At 48.1% G+C, this 19262-nt stretch overlaps 1 protein-coding gene across 2 annotated transcripts in view; it reads left to right on the forward strand.

Annotated features, from left to right (window-relative positions):
- Nucleotides 1–19262, forward strand: part of GALNT2 (polypeptide N-acetylgalactosaminyltransferase 2) — a 190229-nt gene that overhangs the window by 21477 nt on the left and 149490 nt on the right. Inside the window, exon 1 of one of the 2 annotated variants that reach the window (XM_041747615.1) lies at nucleotides 18566–18604. The exons of the other annotated variant lie outside the window; for it this stretch is intronic. Coding sequence (XP_041603549.1) covers nucleotides 18581–18604 — 24 coding nt within the window. The 5' untranslated portion in view covers nucleotides 18566–18580. Of the gene's footprint in view, nucleotides 1–18565; nucleotides 18605–19262 lie in introns of those variants that run through there. 2 annotated transcript variants of the gene reach the window in all.

Consider the following 19262-nt stretch of genomic DNA (forward strand, 5'->3'; position numbering starts at 1 on the left):
CAGCAGCTCCCTGGCAGGCCAGGTGTGGGTAGGGGGCAGTCAAAGGACCAGCAAAGGACTTGGTCCTTCCCCTAGGCTTCCTCTTCCCATGAGCAGTCCTCAGGGACACTTGTCCACTTCACCTGCAGCAGCTGAATCTAGCTTTCAAACTGCCTCATGGCCTCTGCCCTGTCCTTAGTGCTCTGGGCATCAGGGCCTCTTCTCTGAGTTTGTAAGGGTCAGTCCTTCCAACTTCTCCCCTTCATCCCCCCAGTCCTGGGGGCGCTGGCCGGTTCTGCAGTTGCTGTAGCCCTGATACCTCAGTTACCTAGTTAACAACTTTACACCTAGTTAACAATTCCTGTTAAAGCTACCCTCTGTTTAAAAAGCTCATGTGGCATCTGAATTCTAATTGAATCCTGACTGATACATCTGACTTTCTTGCCAACATTCTTTAGTATTCAGCCAGCAGAACTATTTCCTGAGACATATTGTACTTAATTAGATTACGGTTTATGTTACGTTCCATAGATTTTTTTGCTCAAGTCATTCTGATGAGATTTTGTTTTTGATTCCTCTATGAGATTTGAGACATACTCTTTTCTCATCAGCTACACTTCTAAGTCATCAGCTAGAGTGAGCTATTTCCTGGAAAGATCACCCCAGATGGCTAATGCCATTCATTCTCTTGGTTCTTTTTGGCTTTATTTTCAGAGGGTGACATTTTCCAACCTTATCACTAAATTCTATGCCCCTTATGTGACAACTCTGAAATTTCCTTCAACTATCTAGATCATGGCTGTTGTGTATTTAAGCCGTGTACACTCCAAAAAAGATTTGAGGCAGCACATAAGAAAAAATGCGTATATTGTATATAAACACAGACTCATTAAAACAAGAGCTTAAAAATCTAGGGCCCAATAATTTGCAGGGGTGGGAAGAAAGAGGGGAAGGAAACCGAAGTGGCTAGGAGAATTGAAGAATGAAGGAGAATGAACATGAAGCATCTCTGTGGGGCCAGATACTGGGTAAGTGTTGCCCATCTGTGTTGAGTTTAACCCCCAACATAATCCTGCCTGGTGGGTATTATTATCCCCATATGTAGAGCAGGAGCCTGAGACCCAAAGAGTTAACAGAATAGCTCAGTGCCCACGAGTTTTTTAACAAGTCCGCTGATACTGGACCAAGGGAAGTTCCGTCAGTTGTGCATAAGTTGGATCTTGGTAGCCGAAGGAAACATGTTGAGTTACATCGTCCTCGTTTTCTAACAGAATGAAGCACTTCCTCATGAGAGACAAACATCTCATAGCCTTTACACTTGATGAGAATACTGGACTTTAAAGATCACTGCACATCATAATGGATGGTGTCAATTGGACAAAAAAAATATCAAAAACTAAATGCAGAGAGGTGCATGTGGCCATTTATTTAAGTCAATGCCCAAAGCTGAAGCAAGGACATGGAGTTCATGTTTGTGAGAGAGAATGATTGCCTCTAAGGCCCGCCTTCTGCAGCCCTGACGGGTCATGGCTGAGACCCAGGGGTCTGTGGGCCACGTGCCTCATCCTGCTCACTTCACCCCTGAGAGGCACATGAGGCAGTTGCCAAGAGGGCAGGCTTTTGATAAGTGGGTTTGAATCCACCCTCTACCATATTGGCTGTGTAAACTCGGGCCGTGTAAGCTCCTCAATCTGTCGTAGCCTTAGTTTTGTCACTTAGAAGGTGGCGGGGGGGGGGGGGTAATTATAATGTTACTGTTCTTTTGATTTAAATCTTCACATTTTCCCAGAACATCTGATGTTAAATGGAATATATGTAGTAGAAGTAAAAACTATCAAATAGGAAATAGAACTAAACAATTTGAGGAAAGGAGCTGAAGAGCCAGGTGCGTGGGAACTAACCTCGAGTACTGTTCTGTGTACAGGTCTGTGGGGGGGCTGATACCCTCTTTCTAGACGAAACAGCTTCACACGTGGAACCTAGCCTGTGTTAGGTGTGTTCCTAACTCCCATTGGGGTGGCGAGGATTAAAGCGATGTGGAGAAAGCTCTCAGCACACGGCTTGAGTCACATATGGTTCCGGTTCCTGGTTTCTGGATTTTTACTGTGATTAAAAACTGGCCCCTCTGCCCGAGGTGTTCTGATTCCCAGATTTTTGTTATCTGTCTCTGATTGAATAGGGTGAGAGAGAAAAAGCGATCAGCGCGAGCTGGGGACCCAGAACCTGGCTCTTTTATGTATCCTGCCTGCAGAGAACTGGTATGGAATGTCGCAGTGGTCAGCAGACCTGTGGGGCTGCGTCTGTGCATTCTGTGGCTTGGACAGACTTTGGTGTGGCCCCTCCAGCGGGGAATAAAAACAGTGATCCCAAGAACTGATTATGTCCCATGGACTCTTTTGAGCACTTGGTAATGTGTTACTTCATCTAATCCTTATAAAAACGGCATGAGGCAGTTTTATCATCCCCTCCGTGGACAGACTGCCAGATAAAGAGGGGTTAAAGGAGTTACCTTAGGTGTTGGAGTTGACACCTGCTCTTGCTGGCCCCTTGGGCTGGGCCTGCCCTTAACCATCACACTCCACCGCTATCTCCACGTGATGGGTTCCAGTGCGCACTTCTCAGAACAAAACCAAGTAGTTCTGGCTTCATAGGAGATGGTGACTCCGGTGTCCTGTTGTGAGAGGAGGTCTGCAGTGACGTCCTGGCAGGTTCTCCTCCCTGTTTGCTCTGCATGCCCCTGCTCCAAGTGCTGAATTCACCTGGCTGGAGTCTGGGCCAGTCTAATAGCTTACATGACCAGTGGACTGCCAAAGGGGGGACACTGAGCTCTGTAGGCCCAGCCTTCAGAGGCCGGGCAGTCTCTGCCTTTCTCTCCTGGAGCTGGGCTACTGTGCTGTGAGAAGTCCCGACCCCTCTTGCTGGAGAGAGAAGCCTAGGGGAGTTTCCCCGGGGGATAGAACACTCCATTGTGGTGGTGGCATGGAGAACCACGGGCCTGCGCCTCTGGTAAGAGAGGCCTGCCCCCTTTATGCCCAGTGACACTGGTGGACCATCAGGACTGCCCCAGGCAGGGAGATCCCTGGGTAGCTCAGCGGTTTAGTGCCTGCCTTTGGCCCAGGACATGATCCTGGAGTCCGGGGATCGAGTCCCCACATCAGGCTCCCTGCATGGAGCCTGCTTCTCCTTCTGCCTGTGTCTCTGCCTCTCTCTCTCTCTCTCTCTCTCTGTGTGTGTCTCTCATGAATAAATAAAATCTTAAAAAAAAAAAAAAAAAAAAAAAAAAGGACTGCCCAGGCAGCCCAAAGTGCCCTGAGATCTGATAAATCATTGTCGTCCAGTCCACTGCTTTTGCAGAGGGCTTCTCTGTGGGAGTGTGCCTGGAGTTCCTGAGGCTGGGGAGTGGGAGGGAGTGGGCTCTGCCCTAGGTCTGAAGACAGTTGCCCTCACAATTCTTCTCACTGATCCTGGCTGGCTTCAGTTGGGTTTGCTTTCAGAAAACCTACAAATCAGCTTGCATTTGTGCTGTCTTCTCATTCTAGGACCTGTCAGTGTGGCTTGCACCAGGATAGAAAATATTACCTTTTCAGATTTTAATAGTGAAACCAAACATATTAAATACGTACTTATCTGTGATAATTATGAAGAAATAATTTCTTACCAATGCAGCTTAGTCATTTGCTGAAGTGATTTGGTGATTAGGGGCAATGCTAGCTGCTGGTCATTGAGGGGGCCAGGAGGCTGACCCGAGGGCCCCATAGCAGCCTCTCCCGCCTCCCCTCCAGGACCACTTTAATGCTTCTGCATTCGACTCTCATCTTACTTGAGAGATTTCTGTTATCCATCAAGCAGAGTCTTTCTTAATTCATAATTAATTCAGTTTTCCAGCCTCTTCTGTATAATCCTTAGCAGCCTGGGGTGCAGGTGGGGAGGTGCTGTCCACGTTGGGTTTCCTTAATGGCCCTTCATGTATTTCTTCTCAAGGGAAGAATCGGTGTGATCCGAGTTATATACAGGCGTAGAATCAGTGGGACCTGGAAGCTGCAAGTGTTTAATTCACTCTGAGGTCCTCCAGCTCAGGCTCCTTATTCAGTGAAGACTTCCCCTTCAGCAACAGATGGTAAATAGATTCTGCAGGATGAGTAATTCCTTCATTTCTGTCTGAATGGTTTGTTTAGAAGCAAACAAAATGATTCCCTCTTCCTATTAAATTTGTTGTGAGAACATCAGGATCATACTAAGTTACTGTCCAGAGCTACGTCTGTGGGGAGGGGATAGAGATTTCACAGTTCAGACTCAGGGTCATGGGGGACACCGATAACGTTCCTCACCAGACTCTTGAATTTAATGAACTGTTTATCCAGATTGTTAAACTGCTAGGTACTTTGCTCAGGAGATACAATTTTTATCATGTTGAGATTACTATGTTTCAGCAAACCAACTACTTTTTTTTCCCCATCGTAACCATATTTACAGGTGGCTATTCAGTGGCATTAAGTATGTTCACATTGTCTGTGTGTGCATCACCACCATTGAGCTCCAGAACTCTTCCATCTTCTAAAACGGAAACTCTGTCTCCATTCAACACTAACTGCCAGTTTCCCCTTCCCTAGCCCCTGGCCACCACCATTCTTCTTTTGTCTCTGTCAACTTGACTCCTCTAGGGACCTCTTATGAGCAGAATTGTGGAATATTTGTCCTTTTGTGATTGTTTATTTCACTTAGCAATATGTCTGAAGGTCCATCCACACCGTAGCAGGAGACAGAATTCCCTTCCTTTGTGAGGCTAGGTAACATTCCGTTGTACGGACGTAGGCCACGTTTCGTTTATCAGTTCATCTGTCAGTGGACACCTGGGTGGCTTTCACCTCTTGGCTGTTGTAAATAACATCGTCCCTTACATTTTAATTTTAAGAATGAAATAATTATCTATCTTTGATATTAGAAAGTTTGAAATACCTTTTTTTTTTTTTTTGAGAGAGAGAGAGAGAGAGAGAGAGAGAGAGAATGCCTGTCTGTGCACACAAGTGGGGAGGGGGCAGAGGAGAGGAGAATCACAGCAGACTTCCCATTGAGTGTGGAGTCCCAGGCAGGCCTTGAAACTCAACAACTCTGAGATCATGATCTGAGCTGAAATCATGAGTTGGACAGACGCTTAACTGACCAAGCCACTCATGCGCCATGAAATCTCTTTTAATAGTAGAGAATTATGGTAACATGTACCAAATAATATGTTGTATCATACTTAACTGGTTGGCAGTTTAGGGTGGACATGGTAACTGACTCTTTAGGTTGGCCCCTATAAAATAGATAATACTGCTAATTCTGCCTTGGTTTCAGAGATCAAAGATTAAGTTAATATGTATGAGTGCCCCTTGTAAAAAAAAAAGTATATAAATGCTAGTAATTAATAACCAGGATAAATTCTGAATTTCCTTGTTTGCCTTCTGGGTAAGTAGACATTTATAACCATGTTTGTCTAGAAACTTCAAACACTTTACACTCACTCTTTTTAGCACAGACTTGGACTATAAGGTGTTATTTGTGGGATTATGAGGTTTTGAAGGCATATCTAAATATTATGCAGGTTCTCTAGTAGTGTGGCAGGATGTCCTGTACCCCTGTAGAAGAATGCCAGAGTTTTCTCTTCTTTCCTGTTGTTCTGCTTGGCTGTATCTGTTCCTATGAGGTCTGATGGTCATAATGTAGGATAGTACTTTTTAGACTGTATGCACATGATTTTTTTCTTTCCTTCCTTCCTTCCTTCCTTCTCTCTCTCTCTCTCTCTCTCTCTCTCTCTTTTTTTTTGGCTCAGTGTAGATATTTATTGGCAGATGTTGAGTGCAAAATAGTAACAAATCCAGCATGATGAAAAAGGAGGTGAGGCATGGCTCCTCTTAACCTTGAGGGCCCTGGAACCAGGCAGGGTGCCAGAGCATTTGACTTGACTGTGGCTACTTTGGGCCCAATGTCCTCCAAAGAATGAGCTCCCAGGCAGGAGGGCTCCTCACAACACAGGTGAAGGGAGCAGCACTCCGGAGGTGGCATGGGCTATTTCCTACCCTAGGCTGCTTGGCTTCTGCCCACCACACACCTTGACAGCTCAGCTTAGGGTAGGGGTGTTAGAGGACTGGACTAAAACTGCCTCCTCCAAACTTGTGTGTCTACCTTATGCCTCAGTTTCTTTCCTCCCAGTGATTAACCAGGTTGGTCCGCTAGGCCGTGTTGGTAGCCCAATCCACCCCAAAGTGAGAACTTTCCAGATCATATCATATTTTAGCCATTGTGTGGGCTGCAGGCTCTTGGAGGCTGCTAGGATCCCTGAGGGCTGGCCATAGCCAAAAAGACCCTCTCTAGGACACAGAAATTAATCCAGGAGGATAGGCATCAAAGCTACCACCCAGATGTCTTGTGGATTTGCCATGTCCCCTTCCTGGATGTATTTATTGATCATATGCCAGGGACTGCCCAAGATGTGGCAGGAGATATGAGGGACTTCAGTCCTAGATGAATCTGGGAAATTCTAACTCGTAGAAATTCTAACTGGTATGGTGTTACAGACCCAATCATCTGTTGAGTTTTGATGTTCTTGATCACGCAAAATCACATATGTGAAAGGAGAATCTGAGCTTCAGCAGTGCCATTTAACCATAGACTTTTAATTGCCTTCTCAGCAGAGGTGGCCTTCCATATGCTCCTGTATCATACTGGCCATCTTTGATGGTGGCATTTTTACAAGCAACTCACCATGTGCTTTGTTGGGCTTGCTTGTGGACTTGGAGCAGTCTCAGTGCCCCCGGGCCCTGGTTTGTTTTCTTTACTGGCACCAATTTTATCCATTTTGCTAATTGGCAGTCATGTATACAGCCTATTCTACACCCCTATGATAGTGATTCCAGGGTTCCCTGAGCCCCAGGCTGGGGTGCATGGCAGGAGCACATCACATCAGACATCTTGGGAGTCTGAGACAGTAAACAGAGTTAATATGCATTCTTTGTTGCAAGTTTTTTGAAAGCATTAATCTACTAGTGCATTTCCGAATCTGCAGCAAGTCCATATAGCTCTGTAGCTCTGACCAGGATGGCTTGTTTCCCCTTGTCAGAGCTCTTCACATGTCCCATGCTGTGATACCCAGGAGACGCCAGCAGGGAAACCCCCGGGGGTGGCATATGTTACACCATTGTGGCCACAGCCATTGCAAGTCTTTTGGCAACTGCCCCTGCCCTCAGAGGGTTCACTGTGGACAGCTTAATGGTATTTTGGCCTTTGTTCCTGGAAGGAGACTTTTTCTTCCCCTATGTTCTGAGGCTGCCAGGCAGGAGTTCCTGGAGCCTCCCTCCATCTGGCTCTGCAGATGGCTTTGCAGACCCAAGCAAGAGGGCTCCATCCTTTCTTTGCGCCTGATGCTTGCAAGGAGGCCAGTTGCTCCCATCACTCTCAGCTTCTTTCCATTCTAGGGTTATGAGACACCTGGCTCTAAGGAATTGCTTCATCCATGGCTTGATGTCCCAGATGCTGCATATGTGAATATTTAGTTAATAGCATTTATTTCCTGTCCACTAGGACCCAGGTGCCTTGAGGGCAGGGCCCATGGTTTATCCCAGCTTCTCATGCAGTCTGTGGTGAAGAATTGAAGTTCAAAATGGTTTTTGCTCAATGAGCGACTGGAAAATGAAGGGTCAGGTTCTGAAAGTAGTTTTAACGTGCTACAATTGCAGGCAATGTGCCCCATTATTCTGCTTCAGTTTTCTAAGTTCTAAGGTGTAGCTAATATTCCTCAAGTGGCTCCAAAGAACATTGGAGAAACTTCCTTGGTTCTCCACCTACTGTGTGCCTGCTACCGTGCAGAACTGGGCCATCCAGGGTTTGTGGTCAACATTAGCAAATCCTGTGAGGTGTAGGCATTACTCCCCTGATTCTGCAATGAGCAACCACAGAGCTGAATAGCTCACTCATGGTCACAATGCTCTTAAGTTAGACCAGTGTAACATGCAGGGCTGCCTCCCTGCAGAATCTCTGTGTGTGTGTGCGTGTGCGTGCATATTTGTGTACACAGAAATATATATATGGCCTCTTCTCTGGCTGGAACCATGGAGGGTGCAGAAGAAAAGAAAAAAGAAGGTTCCTGCTTTGCCAGAAACCAATAAGAAAAAGCAAAGGAATTTTGCAGAGTTGAAGATCAAGTGTCTGAGAAAAAAGTTTGCCCAAAAGATGCTTCGAAAAGGCAAGGAGGAAGCTTATCTATGAAAAAGCTGAGCATTACCACAACTGAATATAGGCAGATGTAGAGAACTGTTATTTTCTGGAAGAGCTTTGAATGGTGGGGCTGGTAAGAAAAGCTGCCAATTTCCATGTGCCTGCAGAACCCAGGTTGGCATTTTTCATCAGGATCAGAGGCTTCAATGGTGTGAGCCCACAGGTTCTAAAAGTGTTACAGCTTCTTTGCTTTCACCAGATCTTTAATGGCACCTTGGTTAAGCTCAGCAAGGCTTCAGTTAACATGCTAAGGATTGTGGAACCATATATAGCATGGGGGGACCCAAACCTGAAGTCGGTGACTGAATTGATCTACGAGCGTGGTTATGGCAAGATTAACAAGAAGTGAATTACCATGTCAGAGAACACATTTGTTGCCCGATCTCTGGTAGATATGGCATCATCAGCATGGAGGGTCTGACTCATGAGATCTGTATGGTTGGAAAATGTTTCAAAGAAGCAAACAACTTTTTATGGCCCTTCAAATGTTCTTCTCCATTGGGGGTATGAAAAAAAAGACCACCCATTTTGTAGAAGGTGGAGATGCTGGCAACAGGGAAGACCAGATCAATAGGCTAATGAACTCAAGTATCTACCATGATTATTTTTATAATCTGGTCAGTTAATAAATGGCTACTTTCAAATGGGAAAAAAAGTATACACACATATGTGTGTACATATTTAGAAAGTGGAGAAATACATATATATGTGCATGATGTATACACGCACACCCCTGGTGTAGGACACATTTAGGAGGTGTATGTGTGGGAAATATGCACACACACACACACACACACACACACACAAAGACAATGTACCATTGACCCTTGAACAACACGGTTTTAGCTGTGCAGGCCCACTTATACACAGATCTTTTCTAATAGGGCACGGTATTGTGAATGTATTTTCTTTATGATTCTCTTAATATTTTCTTTAACTTGTTTCATTGTAAGAGTACAATATAGAATACATATACAGAGTGTATGTTAATCGACTCCTTATGTTCTCTATAATGCTTCTGGTCAACAGCAGGCTAGTCATAGTTATGTTTTGGGGGAGTCAAAAATTCGACGCAGATTTTTGACTCTGCGGTGCCCTTGACCGTCCTGTGGTTCAAGGGTCAGGTGTGTGTATATGTACGTGTAGGTTCCCCTGACACTCCTGAATGTGCTCTACAACAGGGGCATCTCACTGTAATTCTGGCTTTGGCAGTAAGTGTTATACAAGCATTTCCACCATGCTTTCCTTCTTTGGCTTTTGTGGCCGGCTCCTGTCAGGTGCTCCCTGGGTCCAGGCACTGGTACACCCATCTTCTCAGACAGTTTGTGCCTGCTCTTGAGCGTATCAGGTGCCAGGGCATGTTTGTTGAGCTGAGAAGATTCCCAAGCATGCCAAGTATATTCCCAGTTTGTCAAGACAGATAAAACAATGCCTTTTTAGATGACTTAAAAGATTCTTGACATGATCCTAATGGTGTTTGAACAGGTTTTCAAGTCCTGGTCAGCCAAACTCTGGGCTAGGAATAAGTGTTTAATAAACCATGTAAGGCTGATGGAGAAAAAACATGTATCATAAGTGGAAGTGTGGGTTTTATGAATATGATGGATTATTGTCTTTGCTTTTTTTGTGTGTAATGATTCCTATTCTTCCTGAGGTTTCCCCTCTTTCCTCAAGAAGCTGTATAGTATGGATTCCTTTCCTGGCACTTTGGAGTGAGTTGGCCTGGAATAGAGGTTGATGCGTGGTGAGAAGTTCATAGGGGAGATTTTGGGGATGGTGTATGTATTCCTCTTCTGTCCCTGTGCCAGACAGAAGCACAAGAAGTGGCTGCAGTGAAAAGTTGCCTCCTAAAATTAGCTCTCCTCTTCGTTCCTCGACACTTTTTACTGGTTGACATAGGCACTGTTTGCCCTCCTTGGTGAGCTGTCTGCATTGTGTAAAAGTGCAAAGACAAATTGTCCATCAGAGGAGCTAATTTTAGGTGCTAGTAAATTTTAAGGGCTTACGAGGCTCAAAACTGTTTCTGTTGTTTCAGAAGAAGCACCCTTCCCACCTGGAAAACAAGCCTAACTGTTTTCAAGGCAGACAAGGGGAGACCAGACAAGCCCCTTGAGGGCACATGTGTCTCGGGGGCAGATGTGTCTGATTTATTGTCTCCAGAGTGACTGGTGGTGGGCAAATGGGTCTTCTGAGCTGTAAATGCAGGGGCGGAGCATTCTCAGGGGAAGCTTCTGTTGGAGATGGCAACTGCAGCTTCAAAATAAATCAGTAATTTTGGTCTCAAGAGTGAAGTTGTGTCTCTCTGAAATTATAAGCCCAAATGGATGAATTCTTGTTTTAGAATTCCCAGTTTATTTTCTGGAAGAGCTTGTGGCAGATGTGGTTTTGTGGGGAAAGTTGATACCCATTTGGGGTCTTTGAAGTATTCATATCTGCAAGAGTGAGGTGGAAATTGCTTGTTGATCTGACATAAGGCTGCACAGGCTTCTTAGTTGTAATGACATGCACTTAGTATGAGAACTTGGGACAGCTTGTGGCTTTTTTTTTTTTTTTTTAAGAGCAAACTAAGTCTCACGCAGTTTTTCACGTAGGCATTGATGGAAACAGATTACGTGGGGCAGACTGCAAAGAGACACTCGAGTAATGCAGAAGTTGAAAACATTGCGGTAGCCGTGACAGTGGAAGTGCTACGGGACTGTTCTGGGGGCAGCCGTGGTGAGCGTGGGCCGTAGGAGAAGAGCGGAGAGTACTCAGAAGTGGCATGGAGAAGGGTGTTACTTGAGGACTCCCTCTGTGGGACCGGAAGTGACATTTTGCTTTTTGTAGGTCACTCTGAGGCTGAGACCCAGGCCTTCCTGGGGTGGCATTGGGAATACTGCACTTCGCACTAGGGCTATCTGAAGACCCTCGTCAAGTCTGGTTTTAGAGAAATTATAACAGCCTCCACTTCCTTCTAGGTGAGGCTGTCTGGAAAGACAGTTGCTAGAAAGAGCTGTTTACAGAGACAGAGGGTTGTGGTCCTTTGTGTTCTAGTCATCATCCCTTAGATCTCTGGGAGCCCCGAATCCCCTGAATGGACGTTGATAATGGTTGTGGGATCTCATTTTGCACATCCTGGGACGTAATGGGGCTCTTACTCTCTTCACCTTGGTTTACTTTGTCCTTGCTCATGGATGTGAGTGATTGTACTGCCTTCATGAGAAGGTGATTATTTTTCATTCGGCAGGAATTGGGTTGAGCATGGAGATGCTCTCCCACGACTGCTGTCTTTCCTCCAGATGAACATCCACAGCCATGAGCAAGCTTCTGTCTTCAGCCTTGGGGCTGAGAAGAAATGCTGGTGGGCTTCCCTCCTGCTTGGTTTGGATCAGATGTGGGCCAGGCTGTCCTTATCCCCAGGGGCTCTCAAGGATCAGTTGCTGCTTCTAGAAAGGAGAATCTTTCAGGATTTTTATGGTGTGGCTGTAAGGAGAGAATGAGGTGGCTAAGGAAGGAAGGAAGAAAAGGAAAAAAAGGAAGAGAAGGAAGGAGGGAAGGAAGGAAGGAAACAAAATGCCAAAACCCCCCAGCCATGTAATTATCATGTAGGCACTTTGCAGTTAACCCTGATTTTGGCCTCAATTCTGGAACAAGTCAGCTGCTTAGACAGACCCCTTATTAGGTAATGGCTTGTTATGTATGCCTTTCCTTCCCTAGTCATTTACTCAGCGAGCGTTGGTCCTGCCTGACCTTCGCTGATTTCCATTCAGCATGTTCTGGAGTGATGCTGTGCATCTCTGGCAGGACTCTCCTCACTCAGGGTGCAGACGCTTGTCCCAGGGAGCCATGTATTGGGTTCAATTAAACAAATCAACTCGACTCTTGCTCTCTGGGCGAGGCTCGCACTGTGTTCCTTTTCAGGATACAGCAACATTTGGGGTACAGCACCCTTGGCTTCTCTGTGTTCTCCTAGGATGTGGGACAGGGATCTTGGACCCCCTGAGGCCTGTAGGCTCTGGGGCCAGGAAGTGCTGCAGGAAGCAGGGCATATGGGCATGGACTTTATTTGGCACAGGGCTCTCTCACCCACTGTCACCCTGGCTCCTTTCCCCAAAGCTTCATGAAACCACTGTCTAAAAAACTGAAATCCTGTCTTCTGGGGAATCCTCCTCCTGCAGTGCAGTGCCTTGTCAGAACCAGCTGGTGGGCCTCGGAGGGCCGGAGCTGACATTTTAGCTTGAGGATCTGGATTCTCAGCCCCCTGGTGCTCTAGCATCAGAAATGGGAAGCTTTAAAACCCCTGCCTAGTTGGATACCTTGAGTCATAAAATAAATGTGATGTGCTAAGCAGGGGTGGGAGGAGGGAACAGGTGGCTGGAGCTGCTTCATGCTCGCCACCCACTTAGGCTCCCCTTTCTTAATAGGGTTTCAGAAATCCTGGAGTGCATAATTTGCAACCGTGGAGTTCCACCCATGTCCCCTGTCGCTTCAAAATGTAAATGAAATTTGCAGAGCTGGGAGGAAGGGGCCCTCATTCCTTCTCTTTCCCTGGGTCCCTGGAGGTGTGGCAAATGCGCCCCTGAGCAGTGATTGGCCTGTTATTACTGGTCTTTGCTGCTCGCTGAGCTAATAAAGGGGCAGAAGGAAGCCTCTATAAAGGCACTTGGGGCTTTGCCAGGCTGAGTCACAGCTGACTTAGGGAAATGCCACACAGGACGCCTTCAATTCCCCCCCTGTTCTAAATGGAGGTTTGCAACTGCATACTCAGAAAATGAATCAGAGTGGGGAGGGGGGAGTGTGCAAGAGAAACTCAGCAGAAATGGAAGTGTGGGAGGGCCACAGAATGGTGCTGTATGTAGAGACCCACAGCTTCAGTCCTGATCATTCTTTAGCGAAGGTGTGTTCTGATGCCTGAAGTTGGGGTAGGGGGAAGGATGGGGGAGCCACCGTGGAGTAGATCCATTCTGTAGTTTAGCTGGGCTTTAACCCTGGCTGGCACAGGGTGCTCAAGGCACGGAACCCTCTCTCCACCTTCTCAGCCCAGGGCATGGTTGTAGGGTGGTGTGGGACCAGCTGGTGGGAGGCAGGGACCCTTTCAGACTGGAGGGCCCTCCTGACCTATCATCTGAGGAGCTTTGTAAAAAGGATCCCCGGACACCATTCCAGATCCACACAGTCAGTCTGCAGGAGAGACAGGGAGTCTGGAATGTATGCAAGTTCCTGGTGGTTATAAAGAGCCTTCTCCGCTAGACCCCTCACTGCCCAGTGTGCTCAAATTGGCCTCGGACCTTGTCCAGTGAGGACTGGAGCCTGACTTCGAGGCCACCCTGGGGTCCTTGTCACACTGTGTCTCATGGATTCTAAAATGCACCTTTTTTCTCTCTCATGTTTTAACATCTCTGAAACCAGGGTGCATCTCACAATGGACAGTGTTCCATGGTTTAATACCATTTTTCTTCCTAAGTGGTATGTAAAACTAATGGCATGCCCTGCAGTCGATGGTATCTCCATTCAATGACCCATGTCACTCTTGCTTATGCTGTTGTGGGAGCAGATTCTTTCTGGCCCACCTCATATATATATAACTCATGGTAGTCAGCACGGGCGAAGCGTTGAAGCTTACATGAGCAGCGGCACACGACAGCGAGAGCTTCTGTCCCTGTCATCGCAGTGTGCCTTTTTAGGAGACTCATACTTGTGTTTTACTCTGTGTTGGGGTTTCATGTCCTCTTGGCTCACGAGGATGATCATCCCCCTTTACACATCAGGGTCCTGGCTCCCAGGGAGCGGCCCAGCAGCTTGTTGAGGATGGACAGTTAGTAAGCGGCAGAGTAGCTCTGTCTGATACCAAGTCCAGTACCCTGTGTGCGTGGCAACGTGTACACTGTCTCTCCAGTCCTTCTCGCTTACCTTTCCTGTCCCCGAGAGCAGTCGGGTGAATGCAGTAGATGTGATTCATTCTTTAGTCTTCAAACCTGCCAGTGTTGTGCAGTAGTTGTACATTAACCACATGGAGACTCCATGACCTAGGGCATACAGGCTCTTTTCTGCTTAGGATTGCGTACTGGAGAATTGCCAGGTATCGTCTGCTCTGGGTCCTGGACTTTGAGAGCAGAGTTCTGTGTTTTCTGCATGCATGAGCCATGTTATCTCTGGATGGCTTATTCCTCCGTGGGAGCCTGGCCGTGTGTGTGGGGAGAGTGTCTTATCGCCCGGAGTTTGCAGCATGAGGAGCAGCAGTGGATGGAGATCATTTCCCAGTGCTGGCCTCCAGAAGCCGGGGCATCCTGGTGGCCTGGAGGCAGGGCCCTGGACACTGAAGGCCCCATGTCCCTTCGGTTGCTGACACCTTTGGTGATTTGGCCCGCTGTCCCTCGACCTGGTCGCTAAGGTTGTGACCTCAGCGCTGATGTTTTATGTTGAGCGTTAGTCCCTGTTCCTCTTATTTTACGTTAAAGGCTCCAGGGGTTGAGATGGGAAGCGGATGATGGAACTGTCACGAGTAAGGGTCGACACTTACTGTAGGCCAGGCACTGGTGAGAGAGAATTTGATGATGCCCCTCATCAGCGCTGTTTAAACGGTCCCTCTTCGTTGGTTGGCCCCATGCTGCCATCCCGGGTGGTCGTGGGGCGCCCTGCTGCCCAGTGGCGACCAACACGTTCCCTCTCACTTCTGCAAGCATTCCTGTTTGGATGAAATGAGTGAGTTCATCCTATTTACATGTGTCATCTCATTTACTCCTTGTAATAACGCCATGAGAAAGGCAGTTGTATTCTCCCCATATTTTCAGTGATAATCGGGGCCCCCCGTTTATGAGACTTGCCAGTGGGCAAGTGACAGCAACGTGGGGGTCCCCCTGTGGGTCTGGGCAGGCCAAGCCCCGAATCCAATGCTCTGGTTGAACACAGAAACTCTGGTTCTGGAAGCTGGATCACAGTTCCAGGAAGGCAGGGCTCCTCAGCCACTCTGGAGAGGGTCGAGTCCCGTCAGCAGAAGGGGTGCTCTGGGGACATATGTTGCAGTGCGGGGACTGGCAGAGGTGGCAGTGGCTCAGATGGCAGCTGATACGTGCAGGCCCTCACCTCCTCCTTGAGGTCAGCTGCGTGTACGGACCGAGACATAGTTGGGAAGAAACGGGTTGTAGTTTCACAGATTCTGCGTGTGTATGAGCACATGTATGCATGTGCGCGTGTGTGCATTCTAAACTATTGATTAAAGAAAAGAGAATTGCGGAAGTCTTCTAACTTGCAAATAGGTTTTCTTTTCTTTTCTTTTTTTTTTTTAGAGATCTTGTTTATTTATTCATGAGAGACACAGAAAGAGAGGCAGAGACACAGGCAGAGGGAGAAGCAGGGTCCCTCTGGGGAGCCTGATGAGAGACTCAATCCCGGGACCCCAGGGTCACACCCTGGGCCAAAGGGAGGTGCTAAACTGCTAAGCCATCCAGGCGTCCCACAAATAGGTTTTCTATGAGTAAAAGTAGTTTACGTATCGTGGGTAGAGCATGAATTTCGTAGGGTAGTTTATATGAACAATTAAAACAAAAAATTTTCTTAGATCTTCATTAGACTTGAGATGTTAAAAATCAGAGACAGAGCTCAGGGAAGGGGGAAGCAGAGCCTGAGCAGTCCCTTGGGCAGCTTTGGTGGGGGATGAGCTTCTGGGCAATGGTGGTGTGACACCAGATGCCTGGATTCAGCTGCCCCGCTGGCTGTGCGGCCTTGGGCAGTGCATGTACCCCCATTCTTCCTGCGGGTGCAAACAGGTGGATGTCAGTGGTGTAAACCGTAAAGCACTGTGGAAGGTGTTGCTGAGGTCTGGACAGGCTCATTCATCAGGCTTACTGGCTTGCATCGCACAGGGTGTGGGGTGGGGCTAAACACGGTGGTAGAAGACGAGCTCAATGCCACCAGGAGCGCTCACTCTGAGCCACATGGATTTGTTCAGCCCACTGAACTGATCTCATACTCCACTGCTGGCCCTGGCCTCCTCTGGCAGTTGAAAAGCATTCCCCTAAGATCTGTGTCTCCTTAGGAGAAGTGGCTCCAGCAATCCTGTAAATGGGATCTAGTTGCTTAAAGAGGCTTTCTCAGATGGGTGAATTTGGGCCAGATGCTTAGGGAGTAGTGGATGGATGAGAATACCCAGGTGTTCTTGCTGTAGGCACGGGGGCGGGGCGGGGGGGGGGGGGAGCAGGTGTGTGACCTCAGGGAGCAGGTGGGTGACCTGCTGCAGCAGTGGGCATGGGACTGTGTAGGCTCCCTGTAGGGTATGGCAGGGACCTGCCAGTGGTCAGCAGGAGGAGGGCCACCAGCCCTGCCACCGGGTTTGCGTGGTCAGTCTCTCTGTGACATGTATCTGTATCTGGAGCCACCAATGCCTTTGGGCCATTAGGGGTTGCTCCTGAATTCTCTGGCCTGGCTGGGGCTGGATCCCATGTATGTATCGTGACTCCATTACCATTTAGGTTACAATATTATAAAATTGCTGCATCTATAAAGTTTAGACCTATTGACATTTAGAGACAGTGTTGAAATGGGGCAGGTGGAAGCTGCTCGGGTTGGACACTACAGGGTTAACAGCAAAACAATAAATGGACCTTGCTTATTAAAAGATAGCTCTTGGGGCACCTGGGTGGCTCAGTCAGTTGAGCATCTGACTTTCAGCTCAGGTCATGATCTCAGGGTCATGGGATTGAGTCCCATGTTGGGCTCTGTGCTCAGCACAGAATCTGCTTGAGATTCTCTCTCCCTCTCCCTCTCTGTCTGTCCCTCCCCTCTCCCTAAAATAAAATTTTAAAAGATCTTTTTAAAAAAAGGTAGCTCTTTTCTTTCAGAGCTGTGCATTTGATTGGCAGATCATTCATCAGGATTCACCAGAAACCAACCAGTGTTTATTCAGCAATTGTCCTAGGCTTTGTGGGATGCAAGAGGAGTGTAACATATGCCAAGACCATATTTGCCCATAAGGAACAAGGAGTGACCCTGGCTGCTTGTAAGCCAGAGGCTTGTTCTGATGCCAGGCCAGCCAGCCCTCTTTCAGGCTCAGAATCTCTTGGGGCATGGGGACAGGCATCCACAGGCAAGCTTAGGAACCACTGTGCTAAAATAAATCGCCTCTTTGCTGCTGCCAGAGTGTTTTCCTGTATCTCTTGTAACACTTAGTTACTTTTTCCCTGGCATAGTGGTTTACCTGTTTATTTTCCACACCGGGAATTTGTAAGGCAAGGATAAATAGAGTTACACCCTGGGACTTGAAGAAGAGCGTGTGGAGGGGCAGTTGCCATGTGGGCATGGACAGGGGGGCAGGAGGCCCCAGATGAAGCCTTCTAGGTTCACACCCCTGCGTGGCCCCCTCCTAGTCCCTGCTGCCTTTACGCCAGCCTGGAGGTGGGAGAGCTCCCCTTGAATTCTCTTGCCTAGACATGAGAACCCATCTCATGCTTCAGGTTTTTGTAGCACAGCTGGGGCCCATGTGAACATTTTGACAGAGGGCTTCACAGCTAGACTGCTGGGTAACCAGTTTAGATCTGACCACCTTCTTGCAGTTGGGGGCTGGCTTGGGTGCCCTGCCTTCTCCCAGCATTCTTCCGTGGGGCAGCAGCCATCATGCTCACAACTGGACTTGGGGTTTCCCTACTTAGGAAGAGAAGGAGATACAGACATCCATCTGTTATGATGCATGCAAAGGCTTATTAGCTCAGTGCTCGTGCTTACCAAGCACAGTGAATGTGAGTTGCTTTTCTGGACACCACCTGCCTTGCCCTACCTGAGGCCTCCAGACAGACTTCTGAGTCCTCCAGACAGACCCCCCGAGTCCTAGAACAGAGAGAGCCCAAGGAGGTGAGAGGACCCTTCCTAACTACATCCTGTTCACTTCCTGTTTTTCTGTCAGAAGACCTTTCTTCTGATGACCTGTACCCCCTCATCCAGAGGATGGGAGGAGCCTGGCAGCAGTGCGAGGCATTTGGGGGACCCTCCCGTCCCCCGCTGAGCCCAGCACAATGCAGCTGCTCAGCAAGTATTTCTCGATTGGCAGAATGCTACAGAATTTGAGTGCTTTCACAGTTACGAAGTTGGGGTCATGGAAAAGTAACCCCATGAGCAAGGTCAAAGAAAGATTGACTCAGAAAGATTTCTTCCCTATGAGTCCCCTGAGGGGGTGTGGAAAGCCTACCTCGTGCCTCTAGGCTGCTTTACCCATGTCCCTTGATGATCTTTGATCCAAAAGAAAAGGACATTGCCTGAAGGATATAGTGGAGGCTACACTTTGAAACTGCTTCTTGGGCTCCTACAGGCAGTGTGGCCAGAGTAGATGTGACTGCATGACTTATGCCATTTCATGTAATCATGAGCGCCTGGAGCGTGCATGGAAGCCTCTGGGCACAGTGTGGTAGGTGGCCTTATAGTTGATGAGCCCTGCCATTCACAGGGGCCAGTGTGGTGGAAACAGGTGGGGAGGAAGGACCACAGAGGCTGGGTGGTGTCCGGATGGAACCAGGAGAAGCGCAGGTTTGGGAAAGGAAGGGGGCAGCCGGGTTGGCCGGGGCAGAATGGTCGAGGGTGATTCTTGGGGCAGGACCTTGGGTCACTAGCACTGTGAGGAGTTACAGAAGTCTCAGCGGAGGCTGCAGACTGGAGTAATTTTCTGAAGCACATGCTGATGTGGTGCTCAGGCGACCTGGGCAGAAAGACTTGGGGTGTTGGGTCAGCCATAGGACACAGGGTGGTGGGTATGCTTAGGGAGGAGCCTTTAGGCAAGCAGTCAGTGAGCCCCCAAGTCAGAAGGCCAAATGAGTCCATTGCGCCAGTGTACTAATGGTTTACCTCCTTTTGGACGTGGGCTATCTACCGTTCAGGTTTATTTCTGTTTCTGTAGTAGGATCAAAGGTGGGGAACAACCTGCACAGCATGTGCCCCTGTGACTTGTCACCTTGCCCTCCGGCATGTCCTGGGGGTGATGGTCTCCCCTAGCCTGGTGCAGCTCTCCTGCTCAGAATACCAGCATGGAGCAACTGGTGAGAGCCACCAAAGCACCCTGACCACCCACC

The sequence above is a fragment of the Vulpes lagopus genome, chromosome 3, assembly GCF_018345385.1.
Source record: "Vulpes lagopus strain Blue_001 chromosome 3, ASM1834538v1, whole genome shotgun sequence".
Classification (NCBI taxonomy): Eukaryota; Metazoa; Chordata; class Mammalia; order Carnivora; family Canidae; genus Vulpes; species Vulpes lagopus.